Source organism: Aptenodytes patagonicus, chromosome 1 (genome assembly GCF_965638725.1).
Source record: "Aptenodytes patagonicus chromosome 1, bAptPat1.pri.cur, whole genome shotgun sequence".
Classification (NCBI taxonomy): Eukaryota; Metazoa; Chordata; class Aves; order Sphenisciformes; family Spheniscidae; genus Aptenodytes; species Aptenodytes patagonicus.
In genome coordinates, this window is record NC_134949.1 from 58693320 (window position 1) to 58718465 (window position 25146).

The following is a 25146-nucleotide window of genomic DNA, read 5'->3' on the forward strand; positions in this document are numbered from 1 at the left end:
TAGCGGGGCCGTGCCCAGCAGTCCTGCCTCACCCTGCCCTGGCTGCCCACCCCAGCCTGCCTGCAGAGCTGCCCGCTGCTGTGCTCGGGCCCGTTCCTCCCCAGGGAGGAAAGCCGCTCACAGCCATGTTTGTCCTTTCTCCCCAGGGATCAACCCCTTCCCGCTTGCTGGACACCTCCAACTCCTTGAAAGCAAACGTGGACAGACCCTGGCCCCGCCCCACCTCCTCCGTCCCGTCCCTGCCACCACCCAGCTGCACCACGACAGCTCCGCAGGCAGGCGGGCAGTCCCATCGCCCGGCCGGCCAGCCGCTTATCTCCAGCACCAGCCAGACCTCACACCCAGCAGCCCAGCAGACTTCGCCTCGGCCGCGTGGTTGGGAGCCAGGGTGGGGGAGGAGGGAGCAGGGAGCCCCTTTTCCTCCTCCAGGGAAGGCTGTGTCTCTCACAGCCGTATGTTCCCGCTTCCCCCCCAACACAGGCAGAGTCTTTGCCTGGCCCCAGCAAACACACAACCTCCTGGGAGCTGGGGCAGGATCAGGAATTGAAATCCTGTACGGCCTCAACAGACCCATGGAGTCACCATCACTCCCAACACACAACAAGCAGCCCAGCGTTAAAAAAAGCAACAGACACACGCAAGAAATTTCTGAGACATCGAAATAAAACCCCAGACCAGTAACTCTTAAAAATGGGAACTCTCCATACCAAAGGTGTTCCTTTTTTCTTTCATTAACTGCCTTGTTTTAGCTATTTCCAGACAGGAATAGATCAATTCTTTATAAAATGCAATAGAAAGGGGTAAAAATAAATGCAAAAGCTATTTACAGAAACCAACGGGGAGAGTACCGAAACGCCTCTAGACTTCTCACTTCTTCTTGGGTGATTTCCGGGCACTGGAGTTGGCTTTGGGTTTTGACCGCTTTGCCTTCTTGGGCTTGGACGCCTTCAGCGACTTGACCTTAAAAGTCTTTGTCGTCTTGGCTTTCTTCGGGCTGGCCCTTGACTTCTTCCTAGCTTTGCTGGCGGCAGATTTGGGCTTCTTTGCCGGCGACTTGGCTTTCCTGGGCCTAGCCGCTTTCCGGGGCGACGTGGATTTCCTGGCCGCCTTCTTCCTCTTCCTGGCCGGGGACTTCTTCGCCTTGTCCGTCTTGGCCAGGCGGAAAGAGCCGGAGGCGCCGATCCCTTTGGTCTGCTTGAGGATGCCGGCAGCGAGCAGGCGCCGAATGGAGAGCTTGATCTGGGCGTCAGCGTGCTGGCCCACCTTGTAATGGCTCTTCACGTACTTCTGGATGGACTGGCGGGAGGAGCCGCTGCGGCTCTTCTCGGCCCGGATGGCCGCCGCGATCATGTCTGAGTAGGTGGGGTGGGCTGCCGGCCGCCGGGCCGCCCTGGCCCGCTTGGGCTTGGCGGCCGGAGCCGGGAGCGGAATCGGGCTCTCCCTCATGGTTAGCGCTTCGCCCCGCGAGGCCCCCGCTATCCCTTCACGGCGGGAAGCCTGGCCCGCCCGGCCCGGGACCCCCGCCCCTGGGCGGGGAGAGGCTGAGAAAGGAGCGGTGGGTAACGACCGCAGCGGAGCCGGTGCACCCCCGCTCCCGCCGCTCCCTCTGCGGCCGCGCCCGCCGCAGACACCCTTTAAAGGCGCGGCGCGGACCGCGGGGAGGACTGCCCCGCGCGCGCCAGCCGCCCGCCCGCCCGCCCGCCCGCCGCCGGTGGCCCCGTGTGTCCCCCGCCACGCCCCGACCCGACCCGCCGGGCTGGGACAGGGAGGGACGCTGGGGACGAGGAGCGACGCCTGGGGAGGGACACTGGGGGACAGGGAGGAGCACTTGGAGGGGACACTGAGGGGGGGCACTGGGGGACAAGGAAGAGTATTTGGGGGGACACTGGGTGGGGACAAGGAGGGACACCGGGGGGGGTCACCAGGGGACAAGGAACAGCACTTGGAGGGGATGCTGGGGGGCAAGGAGGAGCATTTGGGGGGATATTGGGTAGGGACAAGGAAGGACGCCGGAGGGGACAACAGCAGGACAAGGAGGAGCACTTGGGGAGACAGTGGGGGGGCATGGAGGAGACACGGAGGGACACTTGAGGGGACGCTGAGTGGGGACAAGGACGGACACTGGGGAGCGCCTGGGGACACTGGGGAGACAGGGAGGGACATGGCAGGGACACTCGGAGCAACATCAAGACATGTGAAGGGACACTTAGGGGGGCACGCTGGGGGCCAGGGAGGGACATTTGGGGGGGACACAAGGGGCAACACAGGGAGAAACATCAGGGGACAAGGAGGGACACTGGGGAGGACATTAGGGGGGCAAGGAGGTACACTAGAGGAGACACTGGGGAGGGACACCAAGGAGAAAAGGGGGAGCACCGGGCTCAAAATAGGCTCAGCAGCAGTACCCCACAGCCCAATGCCTCTGCCCCCCTCTTCTGCCCTCTTTGCTCCCCACCAGGTGCTTTGGGGACATCAGCTCAGCCCTCGCACGTGTGTGACGGGGGTCACAAATAACAGGCTGTCCCCTTTTTGGGGACTGACACACAACTCTTTGTGAGGGGACAGAGCAGGGACATAGAACAGTGACAATCAGCCATCCTTTCCCAGCTGGGTGACTGGTCGGCTGTTCATGGGAGATTAAATGTAGCCGCTATCATCATCTTGCCCGTAGGATTTAGATGATGTTTTCCCCCTTATTTCTTAAAAACACGCGGGCGCAGCCGCCTGGTGCCCACCGACACACTGTGCGGTCCTCGGAGGTGAACCCCGGCACCTCCAAACCCCCCAGTGCTTCCGCAGGGCATTAAAATACACAGCGAGCACCTGTCTGTAACCTCGACGTGCCCTGGATGCCCAGGGTCATGAAAACCACCGGCCAGGGACACACGGAAGTATACATAAAAACAGATATAGGTACGTAAATACAAATAAATATAAATATAGAAATAGAAATAACAGAAATAGTAGAAACAGAAATAATTAGAAATAGAAATATTTGATGCCCCCTCCCTGACATACACACGTACTACGTGAGGGTGCGGCGTGTCCCTGTCCCAGGAGGAGGCCCTCAGCCCCCTGATGCTTTCCCACTGGTGGAAGGGCCGCCGGGGGCATCCCCTTGTGCCTCCCTCCCTGGTGCCCCTCTTTCACGTGCCCCGCTTCATTTGGGGAGCGGGAAAGGTTCGCAGGACCTGCAAACCACTTGATTTCATTAAGAGCAAAGAGCTCCTAATTGCGGAGAGGAATAACCACCCTCCCACCTCCCCTGGGTTTTTTTTTTTTGCTTAAGACCTAATGAATACATCGCTTTCCATCCCGTATGGAGCGCAGGGGCGGTGAGCTCTGGTGGCCTCTGTGTAACGCTTTGACCGGCCGAAGGACCTCTCATTTTTCCTAGCCGGGAATAAACCGCCGTCGCTGGCTGCCTGCACGTAGGCAACCCAGGTGCGTGCAGATAAGGCACCATCTGCTTTTATTTGCATCCAAGTTTTTAACTGTCAGAAGCGGCTCTCCCGTACGCCAGGCTCTGAGGGTAGACGATGAGGCGGGGGGCGGTGTAAGCATCGGCCCCGAACCCCCGGGGTTGGCACAGCACCGCAGGCTGACCGCAAAGCCTCCAGCCTTAAAAAGTAGGCAGCCATTATCAGGGCAGTGCAGTGACGGGGAGGCAAGAGAGGGGGGGAGGCAGGGAGGGAGAAGGGCAGATGCTTTACCTAACTTTAGCCAGCTGAAAATTAGGGGTCTAATCTCAGCTGGTCACCTGGGCAGCTCCTGCAGCCAACTGGGGCTGCTCAGCCTCCTCCAGCGGGTGCCGCTGCTGGCAGGCAAACACCTTCTCCCCTATACGTGGGGGCTCTGACCCTTTCATCCAGACTAGCTCCCTAATTTTTAGCCAGTCAAAACAGGGGGAAGATCCCGTGCCCCCAAGTGACTTGGTGGAGGGAAGACATACAGGTGGTCACAGACCATCATGCTCCTGCTGGCCTTGCGCAGGGGGGGGAACCCAGTCAAAGTAACCCCTAAGCGCCCCACTTGATACTGGAAAGCACCCCTTGAACCCTGCACTGTTATGCCGATGCATCCTTAACATGAGCTGGCCAGGACTGAGAGGGGTTTTCTGGCCTCTGGTGGGATGCCGGGGCTGGAGGCGGGATGCAGATGCTGCAGGGCAATGCAAGCCCCGCTGCCTCTGGGAAGTGGGGTCCAGCACCCCACTGCAGGCAGCATGGGGGAGCTTATACAGAAGGAAAAATTATTCCCATGGGCCACCCAGTCCCCCGTGCCCAGCTTGGACCCATGCCTGTGTTTTTGGCCACAGGAACCTGCCACCATGCCCAGGGTGGGGTCGGTTACCCCCTGCACCCCCTTTTCTCCTCAAGGAGAGCTACCCAACTGATCCAAGCCTCCTGTGCCTCCCATTTCTGGCATTAGGCAGCAGAGATTGGGAAATACTCTTTCTCCAATGAACCCCAGAAGACAGAGCGTGGCAGAAGAATCCTCTCCGTAATCCCATTTACCTTCCCCTCCCTCTCCGTGCTGCATTCAACTGGACCCTGTGGGGATTTATGCACTTCCAGCTGCGGATTTCATCTTAAATGGTCAAACTGCGCCCATTGCGGACGTGCTATGGATCCGCCGGGTAACAGCCCCTGCCTTGTAGGGGCAGGACAGCTGTTTGTTGGCATCCGAGTGCACCGAGGCAGTTCTGGCAACTAATGCCAGCGACATTTTATTTCACCTGGTTTCCATTTTCAAAGAGGCTAAAAATCTCCAGCAGTGGGACTTGGCCTTGCTGGTACTCAGATCCAAGTGCTTCAGTGCTTTTTTAGTGGCAAAAACAGGGAAGTTAGCTGATTTTCCAGCCGTGCTCATCAGAGCTTCAGCCCCGAGCCCCCGGCATGCAATGCAGTGTGGTCAGCCCGGCACAAAGCCGCTTAGCCTGGCTGCCGCTAACAGCGGAGCGGGCTTTAATGATGCCAATAAATGGCGAAGGGGTATTGTCTCTGGCTGCTGGACCGATTACCACTGTTTTAAAAGATTCACGAGCTGGTTTTTAAGGACAAGCTCCTTATGCGAGCCGGGATGCTGGCTCTCATGCAGCCAGGGTGCTGCATGGCTGTGGGTTTTCCCTGTGCTTGAGACTGGGACATTTCTTGCAGCCACAACCCAGCTGCGAGCAAATGGATGGAGTACAAAGCATTGCTTTGGGATGCTTTTTGGGCTCTGCCGGCCATTGCGCCTGTTGCCCAGGGGCATTTCAGTTGTCTCCTCTCTCTACTGCTCTCCCCCCACCCAGCCCCCCTGCACCCAGGAGATAGCAACGCGGAGACGACGGGGTGACCGTATCGCCCCGCTGCAGGGGAGAGAGGGGCCGCCCGATTAACGCCATGCCAGTTTGGGAGGCGGCGGTCCCCCGTCACCCCGGGGATGATGGGTTGCTCCTGCCCGGCCAGTGGCTGATCTGCAGCCACAGAGCCTCGAGGAGGAGTGGCTTGACCGCATGTCATGCACCCACACATTTCACCCGCGCTTATGCGACACGTTTATCAGGGTCAGCAGCCCCCGGTCAGGAAGGGAAAAAAAAAAACCACCACCACGCCAACAAACCAACCCAAACAAATGCAAGATACCAAACCCCTCGGGGAAGGGGCCGGCGAGCTGCACGCACCAGCAGCCTGCGGTTCACCCCTCACTCACCCTCTGCTTGCCCTCAGTGCCCCTCTTTTGGAGGTTTCCTCCCCCAGGGGTAGGTACAGCCACACAGACCGTTGCTTCAGCAGTTGTTTTTTCTTAAAACCATGCACAGATCCCCCAACTTGCAACACCATGCCCTGAACCCCACTTTTTTTCCTCCTTTCTTGGTCCCTACCGATCCCCCATGGCAAGACCAAGCCCTGTAGCCTGGAAGCAGCTGCCTTGAGCTGCTCTGTCGCCTCTTGCCTTCCTTCCCATCTCATGCCCCCAGCGTGCTGAATGCTCGCCCCGTCCCAAACTCGACAGCAACAGCCATGTCCTGCTGGGAGGCAGAGGGAAAAGCCTGGACCTTGGGCAGCACACAGACGGGTTTCTAGGTCGGAGGCAGGAGCCCAAGCACCAGCGAAAGCAAGCCCTGCCTCTGCACAGGCACAACGGGGAGCCAGCTGCTGAGCTCAGTGCCTGGCCTCTTGCACCATCCGCTAGGTTGCCCAAGGGCCTCGTGCGCGTGACGAAAGCCTGCAACCCAGTTTTACCGGAATTTGTGACTTAGGAAGCGGCTTGCCTTACCTAGGGAAAGCAGTCACCGCAGCCATGCCCATGGAGGAGTGGGTCTGTATTTGCCTGCACCCCCCTGCCCCAGGGGCCACCAATACCATGGTGAGGTTATCACACGCCGAGTGAAGGTGTGCTGCCCTAACTCTCCTCATTGCGGCTGCCACCATGTCCTTACACCCCGCTCCCATCCCCACGTCTCGCAGTACTCCAGCCTCCCAGCTGATGCATCTGTCACCTCCATCCGAGGGTCCTCCTTGAGCCCTTCACCTTCCCCTCTTCAGACAGTGCCTCCAGTCCCGGCACAAGCCCACAATTAGGGCTCTTCTGTAATTGCCAGCAGCCTCTCTGCAGAGCCACAGCTCACCTTTACATTGGGATGGGGCTGAATGAGGAGCAGTCACCCCCAGGTCCTCCATCCTGCCAAAAAAGCAACATGCTTCACCCAAAAACAGGAGGAGGAAAGCGTTTGAGATCCCTCTGATCTCCCCCAGGATCTATATATACTGTTTACTCTGCCAGTAATTTGCAGTGCCATCTGCCCCCCCCCAATACTGGATTTACTGATGCAGCCCAGGCTCAGCTCTTCCTCCGTGGGGCTGAGGGTCCATGTGGGATTTTCGGAGTGGTGTCATGGAGCAGATTATTTCCCCCCCAAGCCCCAAGGTGGAGCAGACAGCTGGATAAGGGCACTGCAGGGCTCCTCTTGCTCTCCAGCCGGGGGTGCTACCACTGCTTTCCCTCCCCAAATCCAGAGGGAGGAAAGCGATGGGTCAGAATGCCCCAAAATCACACAGGAACCTGGAAAAATGAACCCCCCCCACCACCACACTGGGTTAGGGACACGTTCCCCTTGACAAACCCATTTTTCTCAGCGAAAGGGGAAGATTTTATTAAGTTAAAAGTTGAAGGGCACAGCAGAGCAGCAGCAGCTGCCACCTTAGGGGGGGTTGGCTCCGGCGGGTGCAGTAGCAGCCTCACAGCTCCTCTTCCCCAGAAAGGAGAGACCCCGTGGCTCTGGGCTCCTGCCAGTTCGGGTTCTTGAAGGAGCCAAAGGACACGGAGAGAGCTCGATCATGCGGACTCTTGCCAAGGTCTCCTCTTTCAAAAGTCCCAGGAAAGCACGTCCATGGCAGACTGCCCCGGTGGCTCCCTCCTATGGCTTGCATGTCTTCTCCGCAGGTCCCTGGGGGTGGCACAGGGTGGGGGGAGCATGGTCCTCGCCGTACATCCCAGGGGGGCCGCGGAGACATTTGGAAGAGAGGGAATACATGCCGAAGGTGGCTGTGTGGCCAGGAGCAACAGGGCTGGGGAGGGGGGGGAAAAAACCAGATTCTCTTTTTCAGGTTAGAAAATGCTGGTGATGTAGTAAAAGTTTTCCCCCTCCTCTTCCCCCTCTTCCCGGGGGAAAAAATTCCTCTATAAAATATAATTTTCACATATAAAATCCTGAAGAAGGTGCATGTAAGGAGCCAGTCCAAACAACGTGCTCAGGTACGCAGGCAAAAGGGGTTCATCAAAAAAGCTTTGGGAGGGGAGTAAGAAGGCTGGGGGGTGGGTGGGATTCCTTGCCAAGGCGATTAACGGATGGGATTCAACCTCCCCCTCCCCACAAGTGAGGAACGGAGCAAATACAAAACAAGAACAGATAAACAAACGAAGAGCAGACCTACAGAGAGACAAAACCAGAAATGGTTTAGAAAGACTCCACTGAGCGCAGAAACGCCACCCCTTCTGCTCCCCCGAGAGATGGCTGTCTGGCGCCCTGCTACAGACCCACTGTAGCAAGCGCTGGTGGAGCAGGGTGACCCCAATCCCAATGGCCTTGGCATCCAAGCAAGAAGAAGCAGCGCTCCGGACAACGGGATCCCCTTGTTCCTGTCACCCTGCTTCCCTCCCCAGCCGCAGCAGGGATGCCTGCAGGCGAGTGTGGGAGGAGGGCTGGGTCTAGTCAGGGCTGCTTCGATGCAGACCTAAAATTTCCGTGCTGTGATAGGGAAACCACTTCAAAGGCGAACGCAACAGAAATATCACCTATGTAGGTAGCGCATAACTGCCCCCATGCTGTCATCCAAGCCACGGGGCAAAGGACAGCATGTGGCTGGCTCCCACCTCCAGCCTGATTGAGAAGCACTTGGTGCTGGCCGCATCAAGAGCAGCACGGTGAGAAGGGGGCTGGGGGCCTTGGGAGAACGTCAGGGACAACAGGAGGGCCAGGGGTGCAGGACGAGAGGATGCAAGAAGCAGGGAAGGAAGAGTTTAAGCCTAAAGTTTCGGCACCGAGTGGAGCAGGAGGAACTGGCAGCTTCCATCCCCCTGTCAAAGCAGGGCAGCTGGTCTCAGGCACCTGCACCCGCAGGGGATGTCACAGCATCCCCGATGCTCACCGTTACTCGCTGACGCTGTTGCACAGCGACTCCTTCTCCTGCAGAGCCGCCATGGCCAGGCGCAGGTGCTCCTTCAGCTGCTCGATCTCTCGCTCCGAGCGCACCTTAATGTGATTCAGCTCTGCATAGACGTCTTGGTATTTCCCTGAGGCAAATCTCTTATCCTGCCAGGGGAGGGAGAGGGGTCAGCAGGTTTTAGGGCTGATGTTAGGGAGGGGGGTGGCAAGGTGAACCCAGCAAGGCGAAGAGCCAACAGGTGAGGATGGGAGAGCCAGCCCCGGGTTTGAAGCCCATCCCAATCTGGGCCACGCAGAAACCATTCAGAAGAAGAGCATGGAGGCAGTGCTTCCCAAACCCTGGGCCGGGCAGGAAAGCAGAGTTGCTGGTCCCGCAGCAGCAGAGATCTGCAGCATCAGATTGAGGAGGTGATGTGGGCTTTACCATGGCTCGTGTGTGTTTGGGCCAGCCGTATGGGAAAAATAAACCCCACCAGAGATGCAGGCTGCTGAAAGGGCTGGTCCCAGCCACTTATATGGCAAAAAGCTTAAGTGAGAATGTTATGAACTCCTGGAGCATCACTGAATCTCAAAGCCTTCTTCAGGTTCCCCTTTGGCAGGGGTCTTTGAAAATCCCTCTGAAGGAGCTGCTGCCAGCGGAGGGAGCAGCACACCCAGCAACGGTGCCCAAGGAAACATGTCCACCCAATGAGAGGACAACTTGGAAAAGAGAAGGTGGCTGGGGAAGTGGAGTGCCAGGCAGGCTTCATCCAGTCTTCCCACCTGGGAAAGAAGGGCTCCTGGCTTGTCCACGCTTATATGTACACACATCTGGGGAAACCAGCAGCAAAGTCTCCCTGACATTTCCCTTGTACAAGGTAACTCTATGCCAGCCCGCGCTGTTCGGAGCACGTGGCTGCTATGTGCTCAGGAGCGAGCAGGGATGAGGAGTACAGGTAACAAGAGGGTTTAGCCTGAGCATCCCATCAAACCCAGCCAAACCCTGCTGACAGGCAGCCCTGCTGCTCCCCTCCCTCCCCTCTTCTGCTGCTTTCCCAATGGCTCCCAGAAAACACCAACCTTTTGCATCATCTGCAGCTCCTCCCGGAGGCACTGAACCTCTTTTTTTAGGTACTGGAGCTCATTCTCCTTCACCCGCAGCAGCACCTAGGCCAGGGAGGGGGAAGAAAAACCAGAGGTGACTCAAGAGCCACCGCCTTGGAAAGGCCGGCGGGCCCCAGCGCAAGCGCGGCGGTGGAAAAGGAAGGAAGGGCCAGGAGGGCCGGGGCAGGAAGCGGCGCGAGCGCCCCGGGAGAGCGGTGGAGGGGAAGCTTGCGTACCTCCTTCCTGCACCGGCCCCGCTGCTCCATCCGGCACCCCCTTCCCACCCGCTCCACGCCAAAACCGCTGCGAGGGAGACCCCCGGCACAGGGTGGGGATGGAGGCAGCGGGGCAGCCTGGGGGGCACCCCCGTACCTCCAGCTCGCAGGAACTCCGCTCGTTGTTGTGCGGAGAGCGGTCCCCAGAGCCCCGCGATGAAATAAAGCTTCGCAGTTTCCCGATCTCATCTGAGAGGCGGGTCTGCAGCTCCTGCGGGAAAAAACAAAAGATGTCAGGGTAGCCAAGGCACGGGCCTCTCCGCTCTTCTGACCTCTCCATCTTCACGCCAGCTCCAGCTTAAAGACCTCCTTGTAACCCCCTGCCCATACACGACAGTGGCACCTACAACCAGTAGCAAAGAATACACTCGCTGTATTTAACACTATAGTTAAGACAGGCCCATCTGCAGCCTCTAACTCTTAATTTTTTTTCTTTCTGATGATAAAATCTCAGAAGGGAAGAAATATGAACAAATAGGGGAGTTTTAACAGAGGGGCTGTGCTGTGCGAGGGAGGAATGCTCTCTGTGGTCTCTGCTGGCAGGGAAAGCCCCTCTCTTGCCTGGTTTTTCCGGAGGAGCTCCTTCCCCTCCTGCTGACAGCGCAGCAGCGTCTGCTCCCGCTCCTCTGCCTTCTGGGTGAGCTCCCCAATTTCCAGGCACTTTTGGGAGTACTGTTCGGAAAGCACCTGCAGCTCCCGCTTCAGGGAATCCACATCCAACCTGTCAAAGTGGCACCAGATCATCGCTGCCCCGCAATCCTTGCCGGCCCCTGGCCGCCGGCATTGCCTTCCCCCCTGCCACGGGCAGCCTCTGCCCACATCAGTCATTGGCACAAAGTAATGACTCCTGTGGACCAGGGCTTCAGTTCCCACCCTCCCGCACACGAGTGTGGTGCTTCTAGGACCTTCAAGCCATGCAGGAGAAATGGAGGAGCTTTCCGTAAAGAAAATAGAGGGAAGAAGCTATAGGGAAAATGGAGGTGCTATAGGGAAGATAGCCAAGCGGGGGATAAACCTCCCTGCCCTACAGCTCCAGCAGCCCTGGCAGTCACCACTGGGCACCCACCGCCCCTGGGGAGGGAGCTGGGGAGGTGGCAGGGGGACAGCTGGGGGCTATGGCCGCAGATGGGGTGCGGCGACACTGGCAAAGGGCAGCAGCATCGGGCAAGGGGAGTGGGGGAGGTGGTTTCTTACTGGTGCTGCTTCTGAAGGGCATCTGAGACCGAGCCACACTGCTGGAAGCTTCGTGTCCTGCCCAGCTCCTTATCCATCTCCTCCCGATGGGCTTTCTTCAGCGCCTCGATGGCTGCGGAGGGGGACAATGGGAGATGGGGGATCAGGCTGTGCCAGCTCTGGCACATCTGGGGAAAACCAAGCCAGGGAACCAGCAAAGCTCTTGCCGCTGCAGGCTCCCACACCTGTCTTTGCAGGCTCCCCCTCCATCCCTTCTGCCCTTGGGGCATCCCCCACCTTCTCCACACCCCAGGATCATCCTGATGCACCAAGTGCTGCCAAGGAGACTAACACAGTGTGGGAGCTCCCTGCCACCTCTGCCAGTCTTGCCTGCCTACAAGAAGGTGCTGAGCATCCGCCTCACACCAGCAGGGTCAGCAGTGTGGCTCCAGATGACTGGGATGACTGGTTTCTCGCAAGAGACATTTGGGAGAGGTGGGAGGGACCCCCCTGAGCAAGGGCATGGTTTGGTGTCCACTCCTACCTGCTGCCGTTGCCGCAGCCTCCTCTGCCAGGAGCCGCTCCTTCTCCTGCCGCAGCCGCTCAAGCTCCCGCTGGTGGTGCCTCTGGAGCTCCTCCATCACTTGCTGGTGGGATGACTCCATCTCGGCCAGGCTGCGCTCGCAGGCCTCCTGCCATGCCGGGGAAAGGAGGGGTGAGAGACGCAAAGGTCCTAGGCATGCAGGGGCTCAGGCTACGACAGGCACCTGACTGGGCTGATGTTTGGCTTTGCAAACCTCACCCAAGTCCAGGGTCATTTTGAGAGAAGCAAGATCGCTTCAGAAGGAAAAGACCATCCTGGGAAAGTGAGGTGGCACTTTTATCACAGAACACAACCATTTGACAGGGCCATACACCTTGCAAGCCCCACGTGCTTTGCGGAGCAAGAATGTTCCTCTTGCTCTTCTTAAAACTGAAGCAGCAAGACAGGAACGTTTCTCTTGGGCCAAGATCTGGGAATAATGTGCCCAGCACCCCAGCCCAGCCCCCTCCACCAGGCTGCACTGCCTGGCTGGAGGAGATCAACAGCAGGAACCACAGCTCAGTATCTGCCTTTTAAATGAAGCAGCATCCCCGGAATCAATGAAAACTGAGCCTCTTCTCCTGAAAAGTGACACCCTACATTGCCCTGAGGCCTGACAGAGGCTGCCAAAGAGCCCTCCCCAAAGCCTAACGGTTAGGGATCCTCCTCACACAGCTCACTCTCCTTTCTGACGGCTCTGAGACCAAGGGGATGGTTCTTTCAACACCAAGCGCTGTGGTTAACTGGTGTTACAGCAAAGCAAGCGCTTCCCACATCGGAGCTACGCCTCCACGCTCCCTGCAGACCCTGGCAGCACTGCCGCAAGCCCCTTGGAAAGGACTTGTTACCACCAAACTGTGCCAGAGTATTATTTTAAAAAGCCAAGGCCTCTAAGATGTCAGCAAAGAGCCAAGAAGCCATCAAGTCCCCCAACAGCCCCTTGCCGTCCCATTCCTTCCCCTGGTACTAAGGCAAAGGCTGATATAAAGGGCACTGCAACACGCTGTGGGAATGCAAGTCCTTGCTGGCTACTCCTCCTTGCCGAGGCGGGAAGCTGGGAAGCTTCACAGATCAACCAAAGGAGAAGAAAAGGCGAGGGATCAATTTGGTGATCTGCCCATGGGCTGGCTGTGAACCTCAGCAGACTGAGAGAACAAGCCCTTTGGGGAAAGACCAAGTTTAGCCTCAGATGTGAAACGCTGGCCTTTTGAGCCAAGTTATTAGGGAGATAAGGTGCCATTCCTCCCCACTCCTTTTGCTTTTTTTTGACCATAAAGAGGCCTGTGAGCTGTAAACATCATATCAAGATGACACAGCGACTAGTAACCAGCTGGGCTGGGCGCCACAGGACTCGTGGGTTTCTTTCTCTGGGCTAGGTACAGCCAACCCGTTGCAACGGGCTTCGCCAGCCCTAATTTCCTTCCCCCCCTGCCCCGCCCCAGTATCTTTCAACACGTATGGCACATCCTGAAATCCCCACAATGTGGTGGAATGGCAGCCTCCCCCCAGGAAATCCCTGCGGGATGTGACCCCGCTTGCTTTGGATGAGTCCATGGTGGGGAAAATAAATAAACAGAGAGAAGTGAGAGGCCGAAGCCTGAGCAAACTCTGCTTTGCAGGCTTTCCCATGTGCTGCCCCAGCAAATGAACAGGCTGTGCAGACAAAGTGACCTTCAGGGCTCGGGCTACTCTGGCAGGGATGGGAGCTCCCCAGGGCCTGACAGACTGCTTTTAACGAGGGATTTGGGAGCCCCTGTTAGCAAGAACCGCACGTGGCAAGCTGCAAACTGCTGGGGAACGCGCGGGCAGCTCAGCAGAAAGCTGCTGACCCACTGCGGAGCAGGGGCACGGCTCACCACCCCAGGCCAGGCCAGGCCAGCATCATGCCCACACACAAAATGGGACACAGGTCCTGCACCTCTTCCCTAACGCTCCTCCTCCCCATTTATACTCTGGCTCCTCTAAGGCCAGGCAACACACACCAGCCTTTATGTAATTAACATTGATTACAAGTGGGCCCAGTTAGGGTCACCATGGCAACCCAATGATTAGCAATACCTGCTCGGCAATGAGCTGAGTCCTGGCATTTCCCTGTTTGGAACTGGGAGCGACCCCAGGGTCCTGTGTTTGGTGCCCCGCTCACCTGTGAGATGTATCCCCGGGGCACGTGGCCGTCTCCCTGGGATTTCGCCACCTCCCGAAGGCTCTCATTTCGGGCCCGGCAGGACTCCAGCTGTGCCCGCAGCGACTGGACCTGCGCCAGGGAGGGGAGAGAGATGCTCAGCCAGGGGTGGAAAAGTGCCACGACCCGACCGATGTGCCGCATCTGAACCCCAGGCTTAGGGATGGGGAGGACCATGCACGGCCAACGGAGATGTCTGCTTCCCATGGGAATGGCAGCCTGCCAAGGGACCAAACCAGCAAAGGCAGCCCCAGACTGGTAAGCGCTAGCAAGGAGGGGAGGAGACATCCCAACTTCCAGAAGTGGATCCATGCTGGAGGAAACCACTGCTGCACGTGTAGCTGGGACGACAGGCAAGCGCACGGCTCCTTTCAAAGGCTGGCAGCTGAAGCGCTTGCAGGCTTGGGAACAGCCAGAGAAGAGGGGCTGCGGATGTACTCCTGGGAAACACAGACTCCACGCAAGCAGTACCACCAGCTAACTTATCCTGGACCAAAAAGTGGCCTGGGGAATCCCTCCAGGCAGGTGAGAGCAGGTCTCCAGCCTTGCATTACCCAGTTGCAAAAGCTCCCATGCACTTGAGGGGTGGCAAATGGAGTCAGAAAGAATAAACGTCTCCCTGCACCTCTGCCTTGCTCTTCTACAGAGCCTCCTGCTGCCAGGGAACACACTAAGCAGACACCAGAATCCCAGTTTCAGAGAGGAGGGATGCTCTTACCTCCTTTTTCAGCGCCTCATTGGTGTCTCCATGGCCCCCCTTGCTCTGGTTCAGCAGTGCTGTCAAGGGGATCCGCCGCGAGTCCTTCAAGGGCAGGCGTTCCAGCTCCAGCCACTTCTTCTCTATCTCTTCATTCAGCCGAATCCGCTGGTCCTCCGAAAGTGGGGGAGCAGGGAGGTCCTGCTCCCCGGCCTTGCGGGAAGAGTCTCCCACCAGGCCATCGCTATTTGGGACCCTGCCATCGGGGGTCTCGAACCATTTCCGCCTCTCCTCTGAACGGACGGCCAGATCCCGCTCCAGCTCCTCATGCTTGGGCGTTCGGTCAGAGATCCTCAAGCTCCCTCTTGTCCTCTGTGGGGACCCCTGATTCCCGGGGTCCTGTGGCAAGGGAGACAGCTCCACGTAGTCAAAGGCATGGCGCTGCCCATCCGCCTTCCAGTGACCACCCTTCGAGTTCCCCTCGGAGCCCGAGCTTGGCCGCTGCTGCTCCTCCGTCCGGAGCGAGCTCTTCTGGGGGACACAGTTACGGAAGGAGTTCTCCTTATCGCAGTTGGAGAGTCTGAAAGCAGAGCGGTGGCCGGTGAAGGAGAGGCGCCGCACGGGAAAGGATGCTGGCGGAGGCACCGCCAACTGCCCAACGCTCAGCTCTTGCTCAGCCTAGCCTTATAAAACCCCACTCTGAGCGTGTAGCTGGGCCTGAGGCATCCCATCCCTTGGGGAAATGGGTTCCTCCTCAGGGCAGGGAGGATTCTCCCCCAGTTCCAGCCATGCTGGCGGAGAAACCGGGCTAAACTGATGTGGCGAGGCAAAAAGTGGGTGCAAGAGTGGAATCATCAGGCTCTCAACCCCTGCCACCAGCTGATGTCTCCAGGCCATATTCAGGAGGAGTGGAGGGCAGGGCTGATCTGGAAGTGGCCGGATTTCCAGAGGGGCCTTCCCGATCTCTGCCTGCCAGGGGAGAGGGGCAGCAAGAGAGGGAAGAGGAGAAGCGGCGCGGGGCAGCTCTTACTTGGTGACGTCCGGAGCACTGACTGGGCGCACGTTCTTCCTCAGGGCCTCGATCCAGTTGCGCCGGATGCCCGAGGTCATCGCTGACAGGGTGAAGACGGCATCCTTCGTCTGCAACAGGGAGGCGATGGAGGCCCTGTCAGTGCCCGGCGGAGATGCAGGCAGCTCCCACTCGTTCCCCAAGATCCCCGGGCACCCGCTCGCAAGGGTGGTGGACAGCGCTAGAAAGACCACGTGTTGTCTTGAAGACTCCCGTGCTCTTGGGATCAGGTGGAGGGGTGGGAGTGGAGACACATTCTTTGCGGGATTACACGTCCCCTGCAAGACCATCTCCAAGCAAAGGCAAAAGAAACTTTGCCGGCACATTTGGCCAAACATGAGCTGGTGCCATCAGTCATTCAGGTGCTGGGAGCTGGGCACCAGTGCTGGGGCACAGCAAGGAAACCCAGACCACAAAGTGCCCAACCCTGCACACCCACTGGGTTTTGTGTTGCCTTAGCAGCCATCTCCCGCTGCTACAGCAAGTAGCTGAGGACAGGATTGTACTGGGGCCAGATCCAAGGTACAGGTTGTTATTCAGAGCACAGTCAGCCAGGCTACACTGAGATCTGCTGTGCTCACCACTCCCTCCCCGCAGCTCTAGAGAAGCCGCCTTGGCCAACAGGTCAAGTAAACACTCCTGGCGTTTAGCTTGGCTCCTGGGCTGCCTCCAGCACAACCTTCGGCCAGCCCTGCAAAGCCCCCTCCTCCTCCTGCTTTTGCAGGCAGGCAGCACTCGTGTTCCTGAGCACCACCACCCATGTGTCGCCAGCCAGCCAGCCCTGCCGGGCCACCATCCCGGCACAAGGTTTGCATAGCTTGCCTCTCGGCATCTCGGCATGGGGAGGGAGCATGCATTCCCACCCGGTGTCCCTTGGTACTGCTGCTCCGTGTCCACATGGTGCCGGACACTCACGTGTATCTGGAATCCATAGTTGCGCTGCACTGCAAACTCCGTCACATCCGTGCAGGAGCGGAGGTCGATTTCTCCGTCGAGGTCATCAGCCTGCAAGCACAACCACCCACTAGGACATCAGTGCAAATCCAGCTTTGAAAAAAGCCCCTGTCACCTGCCGGCACTCTAACTGAAGCGCAGGCTGCCTCTGCCTTCACCCCACAGCTCTCCGGGAGCCAGTCTCAGCTCCCTGGCACAGCGTGTCCTCTTTTAACCTGAGGGGCAGCCAGCAGCACGGATGGAGAGTGTCAGAGATGCCCAGCCACAGGACCAGCCCTTCTCCTCACTTCCCACCACTGACAGCCCCTCCCTAAGCTTCGCCAGCCTGCCTTCAGACACCCATCCTCTTTGTCAGCCCTTGGCAAAGAGCAGCTCGCCACCTCCGGTGCCCTTCAGGAGAAGAGTACGCTGCTGCTTCTCTTGGGAGCGCGCTGGTCATGCCAGGGCTGTGCTCCTCTCCCCCCTGGCCGGCAAGGAAGAGAGGGCTGGAGAAAGGCTACTTACCTCCTCCGCATTCGAGTCCCGGTAATACCTCAGGCTCGAGTCGGTCAGCACGAACCAATGTTTCTTCCACTGCGGGCGGATCGGGCAGGGGGAGGGAAGGGAAAAGACAGGAGGGAAACGGATAGGCAGTTACCGGGGGAAGCATAGGAACAGGGAGGGACGCTCTGCACCACGACCTCTTGGCCTTCTCTTCCTCCTCCTCCATGTCCCTTCCAACTCCCCCTCGTGCCCCTTGTCTGGGAGAGGGGTGCTGGGTGAACCTCTGTGCCTGCACGCAGAGCGAGGCACCTCCACCAAAGGCTTCTCGCTGCCTTTCCCAGTGGGAGTGACCTCAGCGAGGGAGGGGGAAGGAAATCGGCTGCTCGCCAGAGAATCTCTAGCAGCAGGGGCTGGGGGAAGAGGCAGACCCCCTGCCTCAGGCTTACCTCTCCCGGCTCGTCCAGGATGGACATCCATCCCTTCTTGAAATTCAGGAGATCCGGCTGGAGAGGAAAGGACAAAACAGAGGGTTACTGTCCGGGAGTGACCCACAACAGGGCTTTTCATGCCAGGGGGTGGAAGTCGAGTCCCCAGCAGCAGAACAAGAAGTGGGAATAGCCTGGCATCACTTTTAGGAAACTCATGGGGCTGTAGAACCTGGTAGCGAAGGAGGACTGGATTTAGCTCTCAGCAGCAGGCAGTCGTTCCTGTAAGAGGAAGCAGGAGATAAGGAAAGAGGTTTAAAAAAAATTAAAGGAAAATATGCAGCAGGTAGGTTTCCACAAGGTGCCTCAGAGGTATTTATTCAGAGAGGGGGAAGGCAGGGGCAAGGAGAGCGGGCAGAAGGGAGTGCTGCACTCCTTGGCTCGGAGATGGAAGCAAAGTCGCAAAGAACCAGACGTGCCTTGTCCAAACCCTGGCCATTTGTGCCTCAGAGCTACGTCCCTCCGGTAACTTCACCACTGATCATTTATTAAAGACACGAGCAGCTCTCTATGAAACAGCCCTCACCGCAAACTTACAGGAGGCAATTTAACAGCTGTGAAAACATGTTGCCTTTAAACGATGTGCCCCAGGGTAGAGATTAAATCAGAGCGACAACCAGCGCTCGATCCTCTCTGAGACTCGACCCTCTCCAAGACTCAATCCTCTCTGAGATGGTGGGGGCTTCTCTCTTACCGCCCAGCTCTTTCTGCTCCCTCCCGCTGCAGAGCCTGCCCTCTGCCCAGCCTTGACCACAGCTACCAAAGATGAGGATGAACAGAGTTTCACCCAGATCACCCTGTGCTAGGAAGAAGTTTCCCCCCACTCCCCGCCTCCTCCTAACCTCACGCCATTGGTGCGGCATCCCAACCAGTTTATCTCCTTCCCAAGGTGGAGTGCCGGAGAGCTGACTCAGGGGAACTGCTCTCCCTGGCTTTGCCCTCAACCAAACAGGCTCGAGCCGGTCCTCCTCCCAACCCTGCTGGCTCCGGAGAAGTTGCACCATCAAATAAATCAGCCCAACGCCTCTTCTCCCTGAGAAGCCAGAGTTTGCCGATCTGCCCCTTCCTCCGCAGCCAAAACAGGTGGGGACAGTGCTGGAGGGGTGACGGTGCGAGAGCTGGACCTCCCAGTGGCCTGCACCAGACCTGCCAGTCCCAGGGAAGCCACCAGTGATCCCCACGTGCCACAACCACCACCCGAGACTGAGCTGGCGAGAAGGAGTGGCTTGGCAAGCCAACGGCCACTCCATGCTCCCCAAACGAGCCCGGCGGCCGGCTGTGGCTGCCCCGCAAGCTCAGTTCCCTGGCCGCCCAGCCGGGCCAAGCGTTCCCCTGCTTTCATCTCCCCGAGCTGCCGCTCTTGGGTTACACCCAAGGTTATGGGGTGGCAAGAGCCCAGTACATGCCAGCCCACCCCGGTGCTCCGGCTATTGGTTCATGCAGGCACGGGGGGGCCCGCCAAGGGGAGGGTCACTGGCTGCTACAGCTTCAGGCCCAGCCAGAAGCATCTGACAGCAGCCCTGAGCTGCCTGGGAAGGGAGACAGGCAAGGAAACTGGAGCAAAAAGGCATGGGGGGCTCCCATGCCTAACCTCCCGCAGAGGTGATGGGCGCTGCCGGTGGCGGGGGAGACGAGGAGGACGCGCACATCCCCATCCCTACAGACCTGGATGTCCCACTGGCCCTGCTGCCGCTCTGAAAAAGTGCCCTGAAAATTAATTCCTTCCCCATGGCAGCAGCTCCACCCTTTTTCCCGTTATCCCTTCCAATCCGGTGACTTCAGCTCCGACTCTGAACTGGGAGCGGCGGGAGGGAAAGAAAGGAGGCGAAACGTCAAAGCGCAACCTTCCCCCCTCCTGGGACGCACGTGCGCTCGGCAGAAGAGAGCCGGGCAGCCTCCGCGGAGGCGGAAAAACACTATGGGGAGAGAGGGAGTGAAAAGACTCCTGGCTGGGGCTGCTGTATGGATCAGCTGGGTCTCGTCTTATTGAGGATTTACAATCTCAAAGCATTAGGTGCCAAAATAATGAACATTAATGGGACGTACGCCGCTGGGAAAACCAGCACAACATCCTGCCAGAACCGCTGCCCCCAACGCAGTGCTGGGGCCAGAAAATCCCCCCAGAGGGCTTCTCCCAAGCTTGCGAACTGCACAGGGCTCCTGTTTTCCTTGCTGGCCTCATTTTTCCTGCCACCCCCAGATGCGGAGCCGCAGCTCTGGAATTGGCTTTGAACTATTCTTGTCATAGTGGGGCCAGTACCATAGGACGAGGCATCAATTGATGCATGAAGTGCTTAAAGCCACTTTTCTCCCCTTCCCCACAACCAAATCCAGCCTCCTCATCTGGCATAAAGAGCTCGGGATACCAGCAGAGAAGAGAGCAAGGTTCAAACCGAACCCCCCCATCCAGAGGAAAAGGCCCGGCAGCCAGAGGAGGAAACGTCCAGGAAAGGCAAACCGCTGGGAGAGATCCAGGTGCCAGGGATGCAAGGATGCGGCAGGATACACCCCCGGCAAAATGCGTGGCCCTGCAGCATAGCTCGGGGCTGTGAATGGCGAGGCTTTGGCTCGGGAGGTGGCAGCAGCAATTTTGCCTGGTTGCATCCATACCCACCAGAGTTACATGTTCAGCCCCGCAGCTGGCCAGGCAGAAACACTGGAGGGGGTCCCAAGCAGCCGGGGACATAGGAAGGACTGGCTTACAACAGCAGGTTAAGGAGAGGCAGCTGCCTGCTCTGGCTGAAGAAGGGCTACAGGGGAGGTGATAACAGCCTGCAAGTATCTGAAGAATGTAAACACCAAAGAAGGAAAGGGGATGGGGTGGGAGCAAAGGAATGGCTCCTGGGTGGTACAGAGGCGCCAGGATGGAGAAGCAGAGAAGAGGCTGCAGTAGGCTAAGAAAACTCAGTGTCCGAGGGGAGGGACGGGATGGTCAGGTGTGCTCCTTCCATCACCAGCCTCTGCCATCACTGTGCCTCCTGCTCTTCCCGCTCCCAAAAGCTCCTCAGGACCGCAGGTCCTGGAGCACTGCTTCCTCTCACCTCCGAGAGATGGTGCGAGGGACTCTCAGCCTCCCAGAAAGCACAATGTCTCCTCTTCTCCAAAAAGGGAACCCGCTCCACAAGGCGTGGGCCCCAGGCCAAAACACAAAGCAAAACCGCTCCAGCTCATTTTGGTGGAAGCAAAACTGCTCCCAGGCTGGAGCACAGCTCCCAAATCTATACGTGCTTCAAAAGCAAGCGGGCAACACGCTCTCCCTTTCCCACCACCCCCGTGCGAAACGCCAGCGGGCACAGCCCAGCCTGTCACCTCCATTACCCCACTCTGCTCAACAGCCTTCCTCTCGGGGCCGGCAGACGCCCGCACGGAGTAAGGCTCGCCCCAGGGGTGGGACGCTCCCTGCCCCGAAACCCCATCTGATTCCCACAGGGAGCAGGAGCTACCCACACCCAGGGGCATGCAGATTTTGCATCCGACTGCGGTCATCGGTGTGGCGAGCTCAGCAGGCCTCAGCCCACTCCACGCTTATGCACGGCATTACCGATGTCTATCTAGGTGGGGTGGCGCCTGCCGCTAACGAAGCGACTCTACCGAGCGGCCACGGGGAGCCCTGGAGGGGAGCCCGGCGGTGATGGGGAAGGGAGCCAAGGAGGCACCGAGCCTCAGCCACAGCCTCGGATACCCGGCGGGGCCAGAGTCCCCGGGGGAGCAGCGGTGCCGGGGGCGGGTAGGGAGCGGAGGGACCCCGGGGAGGCGGCGGCTGACAGCTGGGGGCCCCGCCGGCCCTCCGGCCCTTCCCAGCCCCGCGGGGTTCCGCCGGGCACCCTCAAGGCCCGGCCCGAGGGAGAGGAGAGCTGCCGGGTAGAGGACCCCCCCCCCGCCCCCAAACTCCGAACCCTGCGGGCCGGTCCCGACTCACCGTCATGGCGGGGGCGCCGCGGCCGGCGACGGGGCCGGGGCCGGGGTCGCGGCGGGGCCGGGCGCTGGCAGCCAGGGCGGCGGGGCGGCTTCAGCGGCCGGGCGGCTTCCGCGGCCCCACCATGCCCGGCTCCGCCGCCCGCCCCGCGCTCCCCGCTCGCCTTTTTCCTCTTTTTTTTAATTAAAAAAAAAAAAAGAAAGAAAAGGAGGAAAAAAAAAAAAAAAACCCACCCAAACTTTTCTTTCCTCCCCCCCAAACTTCCTGGGAGGGCCCGGGCAGGCCAATGGCAGCCAGCCGCCACCGCCCCGGCCATCCGCAGCCAATGGAGCCGCCGGGGCGGGCGAGGCCGCCGGGCCGCACGGAAAGGGGGGTCGGCCCCGGGGCGAGGGGCGGCGGCGGCCGGCGGGACGGGACGGGACGGGACGGGACGGGACGCGGGCGGTGCTGGAGCTGAGCCGCGTCCCCCTCCCTCGCCGCTGGCCCGGGCAAAGTTGAAGCCCAGGGAGGGACGGGCTGAGCCGCCCCTGCCCCAGGAAGGGGCCGCCGGGACCCCAGCCCTTACCCCAGCAGGGTTTTTTTTCAGGCAGGGATTTTTTACAGGCAGGGATTTTAAGCAGTCCCGATGTGTGTGTGCACGCGGCGGGGTCCTCACCTTCGCTCCTGAAGCTGCTCGATTTTATCCCCCGCCCTCACGAATGAATCCCTAAAGCAGTGATTTGCAATCTTGGCAGAGGTGGTAGCAGGTCCAGGGGGAACTACAGCACCCCTGGAAAGCCAGCCCGCAGAGGGAGGGGGAATTGCTAGAGAGGGTCCCGGTGGAAAAGGGGCAGGGGGCTGCGCATCATGAAATGCCACGTTCCACTGCACGATTGCACTGAGGCAATGCTTCTCGCTGCAAGCCAAAGCACAGGCGCCTGGCCCAGAGCTTGGTGCCGAAGAAAACTGGGATAGCTGGGGTGAACCAGCCCCAGCTGTGCAGGGGGAGCTCAGGGCTTGGGCTCCCCTCAGGCCTGGGGCAGGGAGGTGAGGGAAGGGACATCACCAGTTTCAAGTTTCAGAGGCCTTTGGGAGTCTCCTGCCCGGCTGCAGTTTGTCCTTGAATAAAGCACAAAGCCAGGCCCTATAAGGGGACAACCTGGCCAAGATGACTGACGCACACGGAGGGGACGGAGGCAGGGAACTCGGGCACAGCTGCCAGCTACACGGGCTCCCAGGACACTTTCTGCAGCCCTCCAAAGCCGCTCTCGTGCCATTTTTGGTATCCCAGGAACGCCAACACAATTGACCGTATCTTCTTTCATGCTACTAAAGCCCACTTCATCTCTGTAAAACCCTCAGTGCCATCTTATCACTGGGCAATAATAAAGGGAAGGAAAGCAGCTACGCTGAGATTTTAGTCCCAGGTCTACTGCTCATCCCTCTCTGGCTTTAAAAAAAAGGCTCTGTGCTTCAGTTTCCCCAACTGAGAAATGGGTGAAGGATGAAGGGAAGGGGGGTATTAGTGAGCATGGTGCCTAGGAGGTCACGGGAAGGCAGCACCACGCTAAGCCCGCTCAGATCAAGTGCTGGAGACCCAGGTGCTGCCCGCAGTGACCTCTGGGGAAGGGCAGCGGCCCTTCCTCACCATTCCCAGGGCCTGGCCCCTACCTTGTTGCACTTCTCACTGGCATTCAAGCGTGGCTGCGGGCTTCCCAAGGAGCTGGCGCCGCTTTGGGGTGGGAAGGCACCTCCACCCAGCTGAGGCTGCAGGGACAGAAAGCAGGAGCTGAAGCCACGGGGGTTTAGTCCTCACCTCGGTTTCCCAGATCTGAGCATCCACCTCCTGGCACTGGCCAGAGGGAGAAGCATCCTCTCTCCTCCCAGTGCCAGGCAGGCAGCATGGCTTCCCTGGAGAAGCAGAGGATCCGGGGGAGCTGGAGTGCGCAGAATTGCAATCCAGGGGACCCACCCACTCTATGCTTGCCAGTTTTACATCTGGCAGGGTCCCCATCAGCTCTGGCTCCTGCCATACTCACGTGATAAATGAGAAGCCTCTTGTTCCCCCAATCACTTTCCAATAGCTTCTCTGGGTTGTTCGTGTCTTGGGCGTGCTCGGGACCCTTCCAGTCGTCCTCCAGCCGCTGTGCTGGACTCTCAGGCCTTCTCCAGCTGTCATCTGGCCGTAGTCCTACATCCAGACATCTAGTGGGGCTTTTCCAGTCCCTTTCCAGCTGGCGCATCAAGTCCGCATGGCACACGGGCTTCTCTTGGCGCTTCCAGTCCTTCTCCCACGCCTGTGCTTGGCGGGCATCCCCCCGGCCCCTCCAGTCCTGCTCCAGTGGTCGTGTTGGGCTCGCAGGGCGCAGGGGCTTGCCTCGGCCTTTCCAGTCACTGCTGGCACCCTTCCCAGGGTGGGAGGATGGCAGTTTTTCCCGGAGGCTCTGCCAGCCGCATTCGGATGGCTTCCCAGGTCCCCTGAGGTGCTGCAGCCCCCCTGGCTTCACTCGTTGCCTCTCTGCCCGCTGCACCAGGCCAGGAGGGGAGATCTCCTTTTGGCTTCTCCACGTGCTCTCTGTACGTCTCCCAGGACTGAGGGACCGCGGCAGTGGCCCTGCCCGGCTCAGCCCGCTGTTATCCAAGCCCTTCCCAAGGCCTGCGGGGTGCAGGGAGTCCCCTCGGCTCTTCCTCTCCAGGGCTTGCCCTGTACACCCTGCCTGCCAGGCGGCTCGGCCCCTCTCTGAGTTCGGGGGGCGGTTGGGCTCCCCTCTGCTCCTCCAGCTTTTCTCCGAGTGCCAGGGAGGGCTCACAGGCTCCCCTGCCCTCCTCTCCGACCGGCGGGCTGGGCTTGCGGAGCGTGGGCTCCGGCTGCCTCTCTCCAGCAGCTGGCCAGGGCTGGTGGGGCACAGGGAATCCCCCTGGTTCCTGCTGGCCCTCCCTGGGTACCGAGCTGGGCTGGGGGAGCACACAGGCTCCTTGGGGCCTCTGCTGCGCTGCTCGAGGTGGCAGGAGAGCCGCTGGCCCTAGGGACACAGGGGAGAGAGAGCAAAGAGTCCTCTCAAAAAAAAAAGCCAGTGAGCAGGAACAAGACAGGATTGGGGCTGGGAGACGGTTTGGTTAAATAATTCCGCAGACAGCAGTTGCATTCCCGTGCACAGAGCCAGCCAGCCTGTATTGAAGAGAAGCCTCTTGCACCCAAAGGGTGAAGAGGCTGCTGCCGCTTAAGAGCAGAGAGTCCTGGTCCGTGGCAGGGGGAGGGCTGGGAATATAGGGAAGGGGGAGCAGGGGAATGGAAGAGAAGCATGGGGCAGAAATAGAGGAAAATGTGGCAGGGAAAAGCAACCCAGCTCGGGGAGTTGGGATAGGGTCCCACCATGCAGGCAAGCCTCACCTCCCTGGGCAGGCTGGGGCTGGACTGCCTCCAAACTAGGCGGCCTTTGCTGGGTGGCACTGGGGTCTTGCCGTCGAGCCGGTCCACACGGCCTTCCTCCAGGGCCTGGAAGGCCTCCAGGGTCTCTGATTTCCTGTGGTCACACACAGTCTGTCTGGCTGCCACCAGGCTCAGCTCGGAGGCAGAGCCCCCACAGACCCTGCTCCTGCTGAGCCTGACCCCG

At 59.3% G+C, this 25146-nt stretch overlaps 2 protein-coding genes across 3 annotated transcripts; both read right to left on the reverse strand.

The window, feature by feature from the left end:
• Positions 1–684: 684 nt before the first annotated feature.
• H1-0 (H1.0 linker histone) lies at positions 685–1576 on the reverse strand. Its single transcript, XM_076338089.1, has one exon. It carries the CDS (start codon positions 1444–1446, stop codon positions 868–870), a length of 579 nt encoding a protein of 192 aa, XP_076194204.1. The 5' UTR covers positions 1447–1576; the 3' UTR covers positions 685–867.
• Positions 1577–7114: 5538 nt separating this feature from the next.
• On the reverse strand, positions 7115–21602 carry TRIOBP (TRIO and F-actin binding protein). 2 transcript variants are annotated; one of them, XM_076338031.1, is made up of 14 exons: positions 21557–21602; positions 17599–17655; positions 17174–17242; positions 16631–16720; positions 15677–15786; positions 14668–15226; positions 13911–14021; positions 11729–11876; positions 11206–11317; positions 10573–10732; positions 10109–10222; positions 9713–9799; positions 8637–8800; positions 7115–7556 (listed from the first exon to the last, which is right to left on the reverse strand). In XM_076338031.1, exons 1-13 carry the CDS (start codon positions 21560–21562, stop codon positions 8639–8641), a joined length of 1785 nt encoding a protein of 594 aa, XP_076194146.1. In that variant the 5' UTR covers positions 21563–21602; the 3' UTR covers positions 7115–7556; positions 8637–8638. The 2 variants fall into 2 exon arrangements, with proteins under 2 accessions (XP_076194146.1, XP_076194140.1); XM_076338025.1 differs by having other exon boundaries at positions 7115–7918.
• Positions 21603–25146: the final 3544 nt, after the last annotated feature.